This window comes from Bos javanicus, chromosome 19 (assembly GCF_032452875.1).
Source record: "Bos javanicus breed banteng chromosome 19, ARS-OSU_banteng_1.0, whole genome shotgun sequence".
In the NCBI taxonomy this organism is placed as follows: domain Eukaryota; kingdom Metazoa; phylum Chordata; class Mammalia; order Artiodactyla; family Bovidae; genus Bos; species Bos javanicus.
In genome coordinates, this window is record NC_083886.1 from 23,325,377 (window position 1) to 23,342,568 (window position 17,192).

The 17,192-nt window shown below is 46.8% G+C and overlaps 1 protein-coding gene across 1 annotated transcript in view; it reads left to right on the forward strand.

Moving 5' to 3' along the window:
• NXN (nucleoredoxin) overlaps positions 1-17,192 on the forward strand; it is a 162,661-nt gene that overhangs the window by 129,967 nt on the left and 15,502 nt on the right. Inside the window, exons 2-5 of the mRNA XM_061389536.1 lie at positions 7,323-7,440; positions 9,815-9,948; positions 10,452-10,552; positions 12,241-12,347. Coding sequence (XP_061245520.1) covers positions 7,323-7,440; positions 9,815-9,948; positions 10,452-10,552; positions 12,241-12,347 — 460 coding nt within the window. The remainder of the gene's footprint in view (positions 1-7,322; positions 7,441-9,814; positions 9,949-10,451; positions 10,553-12,240; positions 12,348-17,192) is intronic.

A 17,192-nucleotide genomic window follows, 5' to 3' on the forward strand; every position in this document is an offset into this window, starting at 1 on the left:
TGAACTCTGGGTGGACATTGTGCCAGGACAGTCACTAGGGAGAGAGCAGGCTTTGGATGGAAGAGTCACGGGGTCTCTCCTACGTGCAGCGGTGGCCCTTCCAGTGAGCTAGCTCTTCATCTTTTCAGCCCAGATCACCTGGAAGGAGTTCTTGCCCTCAGTCCACCTCCCTGGTCCAGGCGCCGGGACGGGAACCTCCTGACTCAGCTTGTCTCCCTCCTACGCTCCTTGGTAGCAGACTGTATGGTATTTCCCACTTTCAAGCAGAATCAGACATAAGGTCAGAGTTCTCTTAAGAGAGAAAAGCAAAATCCAGAGCGTCCGCTTAAAAAATAAATATCCAGATGCCTCTTAAAATCTGGAAATCCAAAATGGGAGGTGGATGAAAGAAAAAGGGGAGGGGAGAAAACATCAGACCACATAAAACTGGCCCCCAAATATGTGTGTGTTTGTAGAAGGTGCTTACGGCAAAAAGACCACTGGCTACAAAAGGAAATCCCCGCTTTCTGAGGAGTTTTATGTGCAGCCTACCCTACGGTTGATTGATTTAACTTTAAAATAGAGTTGACAGAAAAATGTTTTTTGAAAAGGATGCTGACAAGACAAGGGGGAAATAAGCATAAATTTGATTCAGATATTAATGATGTGCCCCATGTGTGTAATGCTTTAGTTTTCAGAGCGTCTCCACACACGTTACCTCGTTTAAGTTCCGTATTCATCCTGTGGGGTGTGTATGACCGTGCTCGGCCAGCAGGTGTGACCTGCCCAAGGTGTGGTACTGTGTCACCTCCTGACATCTATTGAGGCATCCTGGCAGGATGGAAACCCAGCCCCTCCGAAGCCTGTTGACTTACTCCACCACCGTTTTTTTCCTCCCAAGAAGAACTTTGAGATAATGTAGACGCACTTATGCTCCTGACTGTGTTTAAGTGCTCTAACATCATACCAAGGAGGACTTTGAACTCATTTCTTGGGGATCCTTAAAAAATAGTGACATTAGCGCTCTGTCCCAGGTGGTTCTGCTCTTCACCATCCTGAAGGCAAAGGGATGAATCAGAGACCACTGATGGTACTCGGCTCTGAATGAGTTGGGGAAGATGGCAGCCGCATGCAGTGTGGTTTTAATGTCCCGCCTTTCACCATTTCATCATCTTAGAGTTTAGGCAAATGCTGGTTCTCATTAGGGGAAGTTTTCACAAGAGTAAAGATGGAGCAGTATCATAGTTCTCCCAGTTGAATCAAGGTTACGCCATGTACTAAAGTGAACTGTTAAAAGAAGGTGATCTTTTTCTGGAGTCCATAGAGCTCTTGGAATCAGGTTCAATCACAGGCTTCAAGAAATTCACAAACTCTATGAAATTACAGACTTTTTCATATATGGGTATTTTCCTCTGGGGAAAGGATCTGTATGTAGCTTTTATCGTCAAAAGTGATTGTGACCCCAAAATGGTTATGAAACCAGAGTCTTAAGAGGGCTTTTTGGAAACCTTGAGTGGACTTGAGATGTTACCCACACTTGAAAAGGCACAGAGATGAATCTTGGTGATCGTTTCTTTAGCGCATTTCCAGTTGGCATAAAAGAATCATCAAAGTGGGCCTGTGGGACTTTTCTAACACAAGGTTCTCTTTCTGATTCAGGTATCAAAATGAACATGGTTGGAATGATCATTCCTGTGCCTCCTGCACAGTTTCAGAGCAGAGTAACCAGGATACTACAACCTGAGACAGATCATCCCGAGCAAATATGATATGACAGTAACTTGTGCTTAGTCGCTCAGTTGTGTCCGACTCTTTGCGAACCCATGGACTGTAGCCTGCCAGGCTCCTCTGCCCATGGGACTTTTTCCAGGCAAGAATACTGGAGTGGGTTGCCGTTTCCTCCTCCAGGGGATCTTCCCGACTCAGGGATCAAACCCACGTCTCCTGCGGCTCTTGAATTGCAGACAGATTCTTTACTGCTGAGTCATCGGGGAAGCCTGATATTACTGTACCTCCCATCTTTAAAATACCCTCCCTTTGACCTCATCAGGTATTTTTCTAGCTACAGTCCCATTTCTTTTCTCCCTTTACAGCAAAACTCTTAAAGAGAATTGCCTGTAGGCACTACCTCAGCCCCTTATCTGCCATTTTCTTCTCTTTTTATAACCTCTCTTCTTTCTGTTGTTCTCCTCTTGATGTTTCACATGTCGGCAGGAGTACTCGGGCTGGTCTGGGTCCCAGGCCCACTGTAGGCGTGTGTGTTGGATAGAGGTGCTGTCCCTTTTCATTCCAGTGTGTGTGTCAGCTTCACCCTGCACTGACTACCCTCCCCCCAACCCCATCAAGATCATGTGTGACCAGTGGTCAGTTCTCTATTCTCATCCTACTCAACGTCTCAGCAGCATTTGACCCAGTGACCTACACTCTCCTCTCTAAAACACTTTCCACGCCTGCCTATTGAGACACCAGAGTCTCCTTTTTTTTTTTCCTTTTTTTCCTATGTCTCTCATCGCTCCTTAGCCTGCCATGGGTGTCCCTGGCTCTCCCCTAAGGGTCCCTTTTCCTCCAATGCCATGCTTTCTCCTTGGAATGACCTCACCCGGGGCCCATGGCCCCTAACAGCATCTAGGCACTGAGGATCCCTGATTTGTATCTCATCCCTCCACCCCCTAGTCTGGATTTCTTTTTATTTCTTTATTTTTAAACAGTAACTTTTCTTATTTGTTTGCCTGTGTCAGGCCTTAGTTGAGGCATGCAGCATCTTCGTTGCATCACGTGGGATCTTTTGTTGTGTCTCATGGACTCTCTAGTTGTGGCACACAGGCTCCAGGCTGGGGGCTCTGTAGGTGCATTGTGTGGGTTTAGTTGCCCTGCGACATGTGGGATCTTAGTTCCCTGACCAGGGATCAAACCCGTGTTCCTTGTATTGCAAGGTGGGTTCCTAACTACTGTACCACCAGGGAAGTCCCTACTCTGCATTTATAAACCAGGTGCCTACTTGAAATCTCCACTTGCATGTCTAACAGACACCTCAAATGACTCTTCTATCTTGATTTTTCCCCTCTCAGACTTCTTGCTCTGCCACTGTCCCTCATCATGGTTAGTGGAACTCCTTGACACATTTTTGCTCAAGCCTCCAAGTCACAGTACAGTGCCCCCTTGACCTTTTTCTCTCCCTCACGCCTTCCTTACACCCATTTGTCAACCTGCCCTATTGACCGTCTTCAAAATGCACAGCCATGTCCTCACCTTCTGTGCTGCTGCAGCCCAGGCCCTTGTCGCTGCTCTCCACTCCTGCCTGGGCCCTTGGCAGTGGTCTCCCGAGTTGGTCTTCCCCTGATGTCTGTCTGTTCACAGCAGCCACAGTGACCTTTTAAAAGATAAACAAGGCTGCACCACTAGCCTTAACCCTCAGCAGCTTCCTGTTACAGTTGGCCCTGCGTATCCTGGATTGGTTCCAGGATCCTCATAGATACTAAAATCCGTGGCTGCTCCAGTCTCATATACAAAATAGCGTGGTATTTGCATATAACCTACGCACATACTCAGGTATACTTTACATCATCTCTAGATTGCTTATAATTCCTAATACAGTGTACATATAACACACATAGTTATACATATGATGTAAGACTATATAAACAGTTGCCTGTGCTTGGCAATTTAAGCTTTGATTCTTGGAACTTTCTTAATTTTTTTTTTCTGAACATTTTTGATCTATACTTGGTTGAATCTGTATATATGGAACCTATAGATATGGAGAGCTGACTGTATGCTTAGAATAAAATTCCGTTATTTTTACCAGTCTACAGGGCCTGAAACATCCAGTCTGTGAGTGCCCTTCTGGCCTCACTGTGGCCCCTGACTGTCTGGCTGCATCCACTCTTGCCTTCCCTATTCAGCCTTCCCCCATTTGCACATGACTGTTTCATGCTGTTACTGAGGTTTGTGCTCAAATGCCAGTTCTTCAAAGATTCCTTCCACAGCACTCACTAAAACCCACCCAGCATACCTTTGCTCTTACCCTGCCCTGGCTTCCTTTTATTATCTGTAAGTGCTTGAAATTATTTTCATCAGATCAGATCAGTCGCTCAGTCGTGTCCGACTCTTTGTGACCCCATGAATCGTAGCACACCAGGCCTCCCTGTCCATCACCAACTCCTGGAGTTCACTGAGACTTGCGTCCATCGAGTCAGTAATGCCATCCAGCCATCTCATCCTCTGTCGTCCCCTTCTCCTCTTGCCCCCAATCCCTCCCAGCATCAGAGTCTTTTCCAATGAGTCAACTCTTCGCATGAGGTGGCCAAAGTACTGGAGTTTCAGCTTTAGCATCATTCCTTCCAAAGAAATCCCAGGGCTGATCTCCTTCAGAATGGACTGGTTGGATCTCCTTGCAGTCCAAGGGACTCTCAAGAGTCTTCTCCAAGACCACAGTTCAAAAGCATCAATTCTTTGGCGTTAAGCCTTCTTCACAGTCCAACTCTCACATCCATACATGACCACAGGAAAAACCATAGCCTTGACTAGACGAACCTTTGTTGGCAAAGTAATGTCTCTGCTTTTGAATATGCTGTCTAGGTTGGTCATAACTTTCCTTCCAAGGAGTAAGCGTCTTTTAATTTCATGGCTGCAGTCACCATCTGTAGTGATTTTGGAGCCCAGAAAAATAAAGTCTGACACTGTTTCCACTGTTTCCCCATCTATTTCCCATGAAGTGATGGGGCTGGATGCCATGATCTTCGTTTTCTGAATGTTGAGCTTTAAGCCAACTTTTTCACTCTCCACTTTCACTTTCATCAAGAGGCTTTTTAGTTCCTCTTCACTTTCTGCCATAAGAGTGGTGTCATCTGCATATCTGAGGTTATTGATATTTCTCCTGGCAATCTTGATTCCAGCTTGTGTTTCTTCCAGTCCAGCATTTCTCATGATGTACTCTGCATATAAGTTAAATAAACAGGGTGACAATATACAGCCTTGACATACTCCTTTTCCTATTTGGAACCAGTCTGTTGTTCCATGTCCAGTTCTAACTATTGCTTCCTGACCTGCATACAAATTTCTCAAGAGGCAGATCAGGTGGTCTGGTATTCCCATCTCTTTCAGAATTTTCCACAGTTTATTATTATTTTCATATATATATATATGTAAAATACATGTTCATATAATATATATATTCATCTTATGTTGTAGCTGCACCGGGTCTTAGTTGCAGCGCACAGGATCTTCATTGCAACATGTGGGATCTCTAGTTGTAACGTGCAGACTTAGTTGCTCTGTGGCATGTGAGATTTCACTTTCCCGGACCAGGGGATTGAATTTGTGTCCCCTGCATTGCAAGGTGGATTCTAAACCACTAGACTGACTGCTGGAGCACAAGCCAGGGAAATGCCCCTGCTTTGTTCTTTCTTGTATCCCTTGTGCTTAGACCAGGGCTGGCACATAGTAAGTGCTCAGATAATATCTGTTGAATGAATTTCAGCTCTCTTGTAAAAAAAATATGTAGGGAAAAGCAGTGTATTTATAACTGTGAGATATAGATATATCTCCTAAACATCAGTAAGTAGAATAAAGATGAGCAAAAAAATAAGGCATCATTTTTTTTTTTCTATCCAATTGAAAAAAACCAATGGTAGTGATAACAGTTGGTGAGGGTACCAGGAAACGGGTGCTGTGATTTACCATTGGTGGAAATATAAAATCGTCTACGTTTTCATAAACGATGAGTCATGGGTGATTTTTATCTCAATTTTTGTGGCTGTGTTTTCCATTTTTTTGCATAGTTACTTTTCTCCCCCAATAATTCCTTTTTAAATCATAAAAATCTGATAATTTTAATCCCCACCCCTTTCCTCGCTCTCTCTTTTTTTTTTTATTAACGTGGCTGGATCCTGGTACGAGCAAACTTATAAACCTGATTCCAGCAGTAGGATGGTCTTGTTTTGTTGTTGAACCTCTCAGAATATTTCATCTGAATCCTATATCAGGATTCTCAGGAACAGTGCAAAATCAGTCACTGAAAACTGTGTGTGCAGAGTCACTCTTGATCGGAAATCCTGGCTGGTTTGGAAATCCTGGCCCATCGGAAATGTGGGGCTGGGAAAAACATGCAGCCTTAATGGGGGCCCACCCAGTTAAAGGTGGGGTCCCACAAAACTTCCTGCCAAGACCCAGGTCTCCATAGGCAGGGGAAGCCTCCTATTTCTTGTCTGATAGATACCCTGCCTGACTCCCTGGCTGCTTGGGACTGAGTTGAAAACAATGATCACAGCCACACACGCCTTTCCGTCTGCTGTGCGTGGCTGATGCCCGTTTCCCTGGACACCTCCACACCCTGTTCTGTCAGTGCCTGCACAGCCAGCCCTCACACAGCCAGCCCTCCTGTCTGGGCCCCAGATCCCCAGAAGGGAGGCCTGCAGGTGACAAGCCAGCGGGCCATCCTGCGGCCTAAGCCTTGTTTCTTTTCTCCTCTGGAGGTGCGCTGTTAGTTTGATGATGATTATGTCATTTCTGGACTTGGCAGTTCAGTTCCAGAGTACCCGGCGGCTCACCTGAGCGGCGTCCCCCCAGATGTCGGAGCTCACCAAAGAGCCAGCGCTCACTGGGCTGCGAGCCCTGGGCTGTCGCCTTTATGCTTTCTCTGCCTCAGTCCTCTTCGACCTTGGCCCTCTGACAGTTGGCACAGCTGACCGCAGGAACCTGCCAAGGACCAGGGGTTGTTTTGAGTGGCACAGGGAACTGAGGGTTGGGGCTGGCTGAGGGTTGTGCTTCCCTGGTGTTCGCAGGCTGAGTGGCACACGCTTAGAGCGACTACTGATACTCCCTGTGCAGGGACCTGGTGAAGTGGGGAGAGGGGCTGATTTCAGTATTGGTGACCTGTTGGATACCCTTTGTCCCTTCTCCCTTGGGGCCAAGGGGACACAGCCCATCACCTGCCTGCTGATTGGGTGGAGAGTCGCCAATAATAAGCCCCACTTCCTGCCTCAACCACCTGGTGGATATCTGATTGTGTTTGAAAAATGCCTGATCCATCTTCATTATGCTTCTTAGAGACAGTGCCTGTCGGGGAGGTAGGAGTGAAGAGACCACCAGGACAAATGTGGTCCTCTGTTGGCGTCTGCTGTGACTTAAGCCTGGTTGAGACTCAGACCCAGGGTCCCCTCCATTGTCTCAGACCTCAGGACAAGTGAGATTGTAGCTTCTCTTGTCCCTTTTGCCCAGCCAGTCCTGCTCTTAGTCAGTAATTCATTTATCTGTACCTTCGTGTTTTCCAGCCTACTTCAGGAGGCTCCAAAGAACTCTGCCATCTTGGATTTAACCACCTTCTTTTACTTTTCTTCTCACAGCTTAAACTTTGGAACAAATATCGAATTTCCAACATTCCATCGCTCATATTCTTAGACGCCACTTCCGGGAAGGTCGTGTGCAGGAACGGGCTGCTGGTGATCCGCGATGACCCAGAGGGTAAGACCTTGCCATGTCCTCCCACCCTGCCCTCCTCCCTGTTGGTAGAGAGCGTAAAAAGGAAATACATGAGTGTGGGGTTATTTGGCTAGAGAATATTGTCTTGATGAAATTATAGTATTCTCCAGGTCATGGTTAAGGTTTTTACAGAGATCAGAATGTCCCTCATGGGGGCTTTAATTCATGGGCCAAAGGAGAAGGAATCTGAAAAAGGAAGTTTAGCTTTGAGGGCTGAGGAGGCCGTTGAGAAGCAGCTTGAGCCCAGCTACTGACTTACATTGCTGTTTCAGCAGCAGCTCTCACCTCCACAATCAAGAGGCAGCCTGTGTGGTTTGGGGATTTTTTTTTTTTTTCTCTTGAAAATGTTACCATAGCAGTGGGGAGGAAGGAGAGGGTGATATGAATGGAGAGAGTAGCATGGAAGCATATACACTATCATATATAAAATAGATAGCCAGTGGAAATTTTCTGTATGACTCAGGGAACTCAAACTGAAGCTCTATAACAACCTAGAGGCGGGTGGGAAAGGGTATGAGGTGGGAGGGAGGCTCAAGAGGGAAGGAACATATGTATACATATGGCTAATTCATGTTGATGCATGGCAGAAATCAAACAAATGTTGTAAAGTAGTCATCCTTCAATTAAAAATAAATAAATTAGAAAATATATATTACGATAGCAAAGTTGCAGTCTCTGTGTTGCTCTCCTGGCCCTAGCGCCCCTCATTTCTTGAAGTGAAAAAGTGAAAGTGTTAGTCACTCAGTTGAGTTCAGCTCTTTGCAACCTCATGGACTGCAGCCCATCAGGCTCCTCTGTCCATGAGATTATCCAGGCAAGAATACTGGTATGGGTTGTCATTCCCCTCTCCAGGGGATCTTTCTTACCCAGGGATCGAACCCGGGTCTCCTGCATTGAAGGCAGATTCTTTACCATCTGAGCCACCAGGAAAGCCTCATTCCTTGGTGTTGCCCAAATCCTAAGCCTTGGTCTTCCTGTCCAGCTGGGTGGATGGCCGTGTCTGGGTGACTCTCGTCACCTTGCTCAGAGGCTGTCCAGGGCCTGTTTCTTTCCCCTGGGTGCTGGCGTCATACAAAGGCTATAAGATCTTCCGTCCCTCATGTATTCATCCAATTACAGAGTTCAGCCCTAATCACAAATTTTCCCAGTAAAAATTTCATCTTCAAAAAATTGCCCTCAGTAAAAACCAGGGCAGTTACAATAGAACCAAGTCTTTATCTTCTGAAGTGTAAACACACAGGCACGCACGCATTCACACCCCTGCCCCCAACTCTGAAGCTTGTTAAAAACCCAGCTTCCCCAGCCCTACCCCCAGAGATTTTTGGTTCCATGTGTTTCAGGGTGGACTCAGCCACCTGCTTTTCCAGCCAGGATCTGCTTCTCTCTCCCGCTCCCCATCCACCCCAGGCGATTTTGAGCCAGTGGTCCCTGGACCACCCTATGAGAAAACGCTGTTCTGTTGAGCGGGGAGCATATTGTGTGTTCTTCCTGCCTGGGGCTTATGTGTCATCAGAATGTCAACCATCTGGGTCGAGTGGTTTTGCACTTTCCTTTCACTAGACTGAAATTCTCCTCTCACTTGGTTCCCTGGGCCCCAACCCAGACCAGCTGAATCAAAATCTCTGGAGGTGGGACCCAGGAGCATCAGATTTTAAAACTCCCTGGCTGATTCTAAAATGTAAAGTTGGGAGCCACTGAGAGCCCGGGGTTGGAATTGAAGAAACTCACAGTTAAATGGGCTTCCCTGGTGCATCAGTGGTAAAGAATCCGCCTGCCAATGCAGGAGATGCAGGTTCTATCCCTGGGTCAGAAAGATCCCCTGCAGGAGGAAATGGCAACCCGCTCCTGTATTCTTGCCTGGGAAAGTCCTGTGGACAATGGAGCCTGGTGGGCTACAGTCCATAGAGTCACAAAGAGTCGGACATGCTCAGTGACTGAGCATGCACGCATACTTGGTTAATACCCAAGGCAGTGATTCCCCAACTGTCCCATTGTCACAGTTACTTGGGGAGTCATTTGGCCTTGTTTTGGCCGTGCATCTTTAGCCCTGCCCCAGGATCCTGAGATAGGGGTGGGGAAGGGGGTGGCGGGTAACTTTGGCTTCTGTACTTTTCAAAAGCTCCCCAGGAGATGGGTCCTGTGATCCTCCAGGTTCAGGAACCATGGCTTTGAGGATAGGTAGGGATCTGCCATGAATGAGTCCTGCTTTTATTCCTGCTCTAGCTGCCAGTCGTATGGATATGTTAGCCAATACCATTTGGTGATAAAGTTGTCGCGCTCTGCATCCTGGAAGCCTCTTGGGTCAGAGGCCCCGAGGAAGAGTCTTAACCTTCTCGCCATCTGTTGCCTGTTTCAGGTTTGGAATTCCCCTGGGGACCTAAACCCTTCAGGGAAGTCATTGCAGGGCCCTTGCTTAGAAGTAACGGGCAGTCCCTGGAGAGCAGCAGCCTGGAGGGGTCTCACGTGGGAGTCTATTTCTCCGCACACTGGGTGAGTGCTGGGTCCCTCTTTCATCCAGACAGAAGGGAGCAGTGATGTCGCCACCGAAACTAGCTGGGGTTGGCTTCTGGAGGTGTGACTGCTCAGGTGTCATTTCCTGACATTCCTGCTCTCTCCTGGGCCTCGTGCATTGCTGGCATGCTTCCAGTGCTTACTGTTACGAATGATATTAGCAGCAAGAAAAGGACTTCTTTGGACTGGCCTGAAAGGAAGGTCCTTCCCCCTAAAAAATACATAAATAAAAAGGGGAGTCCTCCTAACCCATTCTGATAAGGCTCCCCACGTTCCCTTAGGGGATTCGTTTTAACAGCTGCCCGCTGACCCCAGATGCTCACCATCACAAGAGGCACATTTATTTCTGCCTCTTCCATAAACTGGAAATGCGATCCACATCTAGCGTGGGTCTTGCTGAACCGGCCTCTGCTGGCAGGCGGCTGGGACTAGGACAGGAGAAGGCAGGACGGAGGCCACAGGCTCCCACTCATTTCTTGCAGTGTCCACCCTGCCGAAGCCTCACCCGGGTCCTGGTGGAGTCCTACCGGAAGATCAAGGAGGCAGGCCAGAAATTCGAGATCATCTTTGTTAGTGCGGACAGGTAACGTGTGCTGACGGGTTGGCGGACAGGGTGGCGGTGTGTCTCCCCTTTTCTACAGGTGGATGGATGGCTCTTGCCTTTCATGCTCTGTAGCTGAGAACTTGGGGCTAGGGCTTGGGGAAGACCTATCTGGGATGATTGGCAGAAGGGCAGATATATTTCATATTTAATCATGTAATGGTCTAAAGGGGAGCCAAGAAAAACCCATTCTTGCTGTCAGTATTAAGGGACATCCTTATCCTGGCCTGGGGCATTGGAGATTAGGATGCATTTTTTTTCTGGTCAGTTCAACTTTTTGGATGGTGGTGAGTAGATATGGAAGAAGGAGGATGTAAAGAAAACAGCCAGAGACTAATGGAATATGACACCTGTCTTAGCTGGCTCTGCATTCATTTTTCTTAGCTCTGGCCACATGCTTTTTCTGGGGTCTGCCCACAAAACAAAAAGTGCAGGCTTTCTTCCCAGAGTATGTCAGGGCCTTTTAGCCTCAATTCCTCTGTTTCTTGCCCTCTTGCTGGCTTTACTCATCAGTGACCTTCCTTCGTCACAAAACTCCAGCCCCAGTTCAGACCGAGCCACCAGGCTTCCTTTTCACAGAAGGATCGCTGAGATGCCAACACACTGAGGGCCTTGTATGCACTGCCATATCCTTAATGCCTGTATGATGCTATGCTCAGTTGTACTGGCCCCTGGGCCCACCCCTCTGCTCCCTAGGGCAACCTTGAAGCCATGTCACAGGGCTTTTTAAAGCTTAAAAAAACCCATCAACTTGGGAATTCCCTGGTGGTCCAGTGGTTAGGACACTGTGCTCTCATTGCCAAGGGCCCTGGTTCAATCCCTGGTCGAGGAACTAAGGTCCCACAAGCTGCACCACCAAAAAAAGAAGTCTTCTTAAAAATAAAAATAAATTAAAAACATCAACTTTATTGAAGTATGATTTACATACAGTAAAATGCATGCATTCTAGGTATAGAGTTCAGTGAATTTTGACTAATGTATGTACTTGTGTCACCAACACAGTGAAGATATAGAACATTCCCATCAATGAAAAGACTCCCTCATGGGATTCCCCTGTGGTTAAGAATCCTTCCAATGAAGGGGTGTGGGTTCAAACCCTGGTCAGGGAAATAAGGTCCCATATGCAACAGGGTGCAGCCAATTTTTTTTTAATTCTAAAAAAAAAAAAAAGAACTCCTGTGCCTTTTCTCAGTTGCCCCCAAATTCCAGCCCCACAGATCTCTGATCTGCTTCTATCACTTAATTAATCACTCTTAGAGTTTCTTAGATATGGAATCATAGGTGTATGCTTGATTAAAAGTGTTCTGTGCATATCACAGTTATATGCACAGATTACAAGCATTACAGGGAAGGAGGTGTCTGAACATCTAGGCTCCTAATTAAAGGAAGACCTGTCCATGTTGAAAAGAAAAGCTGAGCATGAATTGACTGGGTAGGCTGCAGAGGAGCAGTCTGTTGAAACGCCTGGTGTTTCAGCCTGGCGTCCACCTGCTGTGTGGGGCCTTGTGCACTGGGTCGGTCCTTCCCCAGCCTGGCGTCTGGGGAGCACAGTGATTAGAAGCTGGGGCGTCTGTAGGGCCCTGGATGCAATTTGGTGGGAGGCGAGGAGGACCTGATGGTGGTGCCTTGAGGAGTAATAGAGCTCTGTCTCTGTGCATGTGTCTCTGTAGGTCTGAGGACTCATTCAAACAGTACTTCAGTGAGATGCCGTGGCTTGCAGTCCCCTACACCGACGAGGCCCGGCGGTCGCGCCTCAACCGGCTGTATGGAATCCAAGGTAGGCGTTCCCGACTCCGGGGCTCCTTGGAATCCGGCTCATCTGGGTTCACCACCTCTTTGGCTTTCCTTCTGGAGGGGAAAGAACATCTTTATTTCCATGAATATTCACATTTTTCAGCATCTTAAAAATATGCGGTGGGTTTTGTGGTATGTAGATTATACCTCATTAAAGCCATTTTTTGGAAAGAAAAAGTGCCTGTCTGGGTGAGACAGCTACTTCTCACCACCCAGCCTAGTGGGTTCTGACATACTTGGGCTACAGAGCTCACACGCCCAAGTGACCGGGTCAAAACCTGTCTTCAGACCTGAGAGTGACCTTTGGTTCCATCACTCAGGTTCTTTGAGCCTCGGTTTCCTCATGTGCAAAATGCAGATGATAAATTACCACAAAGAGTTGCTGGGAGCATGAATTGGATAAAGCAGATCCAGTACTTCTCACCATTGCTGAAGCCTCAGAGTAAAGGGTGAGGAGGGGGTACTGCCTTGTAGGTGACAGAACAGATTTCCTGAGAGTGTCAAAAACTTGGACTTGAAGTACTGATCATGGTGTTTTCAGAAATAATGGTTACTAGTGAGACAATCTGCATTTTTATTCTTTGTTATATGAATACCTCTTTCCCAGCCTTCATCCAACTCACTGGAAAAGACCCTGATGCTGGAAAAGATAGAGGGCAGGAGAAGGGGGTGACAGGATGATGGTTGGATGGTATCATTGACTCAATGGACATGAGCTTGACAAACTCCAGAAGATGGTAAAGGACAGAGAAGCCTGGTGTGCTACAGTCCCTGGGGTTGCAGAGTCAGACACAACTGAGCAACTAAACAACAAGCCTTCACCTAGCCGGGTTTTTTCTTGGTGGCCTATTAAGAGTTAAATTCATTCTGTTTGTATTAGTGGTACCAGATCCTGGTCAGCCCTAGACAGTTAACAGCTAATATTTGAGTTCTCAGTATTCCTTGTTTTATAGGAAGTGGGAAAAAAAGAGACAAACCAAGATTTACCCACAAACTCCACAGCTTGTGGGGGGACTTATCAGGTTCTTTAACTTTTTTTCTTCACCATTTAGAGTACGCATATTGCTTTGTTAGGAGCTAGTTTCAAGAAATTGATATTTCATCTAAAACTGGTGATTCTTGGGACTTCTCTGGTGGTCCAGTGGTTAAGACTCCATGTTTCCACTGCAGAGGGCTCAGGTTCATTCCCTGGTCGGGAAACTAAGATCCCATATGCCCTTCAGTGTGGCAAAAAGTAAATAAATGACTCTCAATGTCAAATGTACGCAATTACTCCCTGGGGCTTTTGTGAAGATGCAGATTCGGACTCAGTGGTTCTGGGGTGTGGCAGAGATCCTGCCTTTCTAGCAAGCCCCCAGGTAATGCCAGTGCTGCTAGTCCAGGCTCTGCACTTTGGGCGTGAAGTCGAGGTCTGTGAATCCTTGAGAATCCTTCGAGAATTTTGGAGCTTTAGGTCTCCTAGTAATTAAAAAGATGGAAGCAGTTTTCCTTCCAAACAGAAGTGGAGTGACATGACATGGTTTACCATTCCAGCAGGATGGGTACCAGTTGGTTAGTTTAAAGGAGATGGTGCAGGTGTATTTCCTTCCAGCACTCTGCTTGCAGAGACTTAAAACATGTGTGCCTTAGCATAGAAGCAGTATTTCTTGAGATAAGGGATGACCCTAGACCAAGGGTTAAATTGCCACTTGATGCGGGTAAGTAAAACTGCATGTCTCTCAATTCACTTATTCATTCATTCAACAAGTATTTGCTGAAGGCACTCCCCTACTGCTGACTGACCTTGAGCAAGTTACTTTATCCTTTTTTTTCAGTAAAATTGGGAAGTCTCAGTGTTGGGTACAGAGTAGGCATTTAATATTTAACTGACTGACTTAGGGAGAAAGGGGAAAATCTTTTATTTTACAACCTAAAAAAGATAAAGTTTTGGATGTCCGAAAACTTGCTAACAGAAAGGCAACTAACAATATGGCAAAGAATCTATTTCCTTTATAGAAAAAAAGAGCCCTTTCCAGATTTGTTCAGTCACGTCTGACACTTTGCGACTCCATGGACTGCTGCACGCCAGGCCTCTCTGCGCTTTACTCTCTCGGAGTTTGCTCAGACTCGTGTCCATTGAGTCAACAATGCCATCCAACCATCTCATCCTCTGTTGCCCCCTTCTCCTGCTGCCCTCAATCTTTCCTAGCATCAGAGTCTTTCCCAGTGAGTCAACTCTTCACATCAGGTGGCCAGAGTATTGGAGCTTCAGCTTCAGCATCAGTCCAAAAAAAGAGAGAGAAACAATTTAATTAAAAAAAAAAAAATATATATATATATGTATAGGATATAAGGTGGGCAATTCAGCTGATGCATATTGTCAGAATGGATAAGAAAAATATTCAGGATAATTTTAATTCATGATTTACAGATAAAAACACTGAATTTGTACCTGTTACATTTGCAAAGAACTCTACTCTCCAAAAAAGGATAATCCCCAGTGTAGGGAAGAGAGCAGGCTGCTGCTGCTAAATCGCTTCAGTCGTGTCCAACTCTGTGCAACCCTGTCCCTGGGATTCTCCAGGCAAGAACACTGGAGTGGGTTGCCATTTCCTTCTCCAATGCATGAAAGTGAAAAGTGAAAGGGAAGTCGTTCAGTCGTGTCAGACTCTTAGCGACCCCATGGACTACAGCCTACCAGGCTCCTCCATCCATGGGAGTTTCCAGGCAAGAGTACTGGAGTGGGGTGCCATTGCCTTCTCCGAGCAGGCTGCTAGGAGGAATCTAATCAGGACAAAATTTCCAGGAGAGATTGGCGATGCACACCAGAGGCCTTAAAAAATCTACAAAACCTTTGATTTCAAAATCCCACTTGTAGGAATTTATGTTCAGGAAGTTACCCTGTAGCACCTAGCAGAAACTGGACTTCTTTGCAGTTGGAGGTGCATTTTTGTGTTTTCTCTCATCTTTTGTATACTTTGGATTTCCTCACAGACCACAATTCTTTGCTTGCTTTAGCCCCGAGAAAACTCAGAACTGAATTTCTAACCACGTTTAGCAGTTTTGCAAAGCTGACAATTTCTCTGCACGCCCTAGATCCTAGCTTTGTTTTCTCTTCCTGCCTTGTTCTCTTCTCAGTGGGATGTTTTCATTTGTTTAAAAAATATTTTGTTTAATGTATTTGGTTGCACCAGGTCTTAGTTGTGGCATGCAGACTCTTAGTTGCACCATCTAGGAACTAGTTCCCTGACCAGGGATCAAACCCAGCCCCCTTGCATTGGGAGCATGGCGTCCTAGCTACTGGACCATCAGGGAAGTCTCAGTTTTCATCTGTTTTTTATTGAATTATACCATTCACTTTCTAAACTGCCTCCAATCCTTTTTGGAAAAAAGGTGGGGTAGATTTAAATGGATAGGTTTCCATTTCTTGAGTTTCCACTAACCACTACTATACACTGAATTTGGTGGGAAATAAAAAACCAGAAGGTTATCCCAGTGCTGCCCTGGAGTGGATAAGATGAGATCCCCTTTGGGAAATAACTTCAGTAGGGTGATGTCTTTTGAAGAACTAGAATGTGTTGGTCAGATAGGTGACACTTTGTATGACAACTCAGGAAATCAAACTCATCCCATATAGCAAAGTGCGTGCTGGGCCTCGCTTGGCCACTCTGGTCCGTCAGGTGGGCTCTCATCTTCTTTCCAGCCACAGGTCCTCAGTGCAGCATAAGCTTTTTCTTCTCTGAGGAAGGGAGTTGCCCTTTCTTGGATGCAGAGGCCAGTGAGGTGCAGATCCTGTTCTTAGGGGTCGATACTAAGGCCCTGAGATCACCTGAAAGTAATAAATTACCAAAGGATGGCCTATATCACGCACAGCCAGTTTGAGGGTGGGGGTCTCTCCTCTCCCTTTGCTCCATGAGATGCTTCTTGGGGCCCTTGGGCCCTTGGTAGTGGAGGAGACACAGAATAGCAGTCTCCTTGAGGAGAGATCACAAGGCCTGTGAGAGTCCACGCTAGTTTTAGACACACTACTGAGGCTGGAGGGTGCCCTTCCATCAGATGTTGGCAGGGCATGAAAAAATTGATTGTTTTCTGTCTGCCTTCCGAGAGCAGAGAAGGGAACTCTCCTTTCGACTCCTCCAGCTGTCAACATACAAATAGAACAGCGGTCAGAGCCCTGGTTGTTAGGTGTGGCCCAGACAGCCAGCACGCGGGTGACCACAAATGAGCAAGAAGAGAAAGGAGCGTTTTCAGAGATGCATTCATTTGGCTCAGCCTCTTAAGGCCTGGCAGTGTGTGGATAAGCACATATGTGGTTCCCAGACTTCAAGGAGCCCTCATCTGAGGATCAGAAAGCTGATCTGGAGAGGCCCTGTGCCCAGGCAAGCAGCGGCCAGGCAACCACACAAAAGAACCCAGCTCTGCACTGGCCCGTCCCGCTGCTCCTCGTCTGCTGGCTCCGCAGAGTGCTTGCCCTGCCGTCTGCAGCAGTCTGTCTTCAGCTTGGACCTGCCTGCTTTCCCAGCTCCCCACCTCCTCCTTCCTCGCTCTTGGGTTCTCCCCCTGGCAGAGCGTTTTGTGCCAACTTGATCATTGACCTCTTTGGGTGGGCCTTAGGATTCATTCCTGTAAACAGCCTGTCTGACACTACTGGTTCACCCTGATCTGTCCACCTCTGACCCTATCTAGCCAGAAATGCACTAAAGCACAGTGAGAGGAATGTGAAAGAGCCTCACAGGATCTTTCTCAAGGCAGCGTTTAATGGAGGGCTGCACAATGGAATAATCTAAGTTCACAGGAGACTCTGGCTTGGGACTCTGGAGCCAGGAAGTTTCCTGGAGGAGGTGACTCT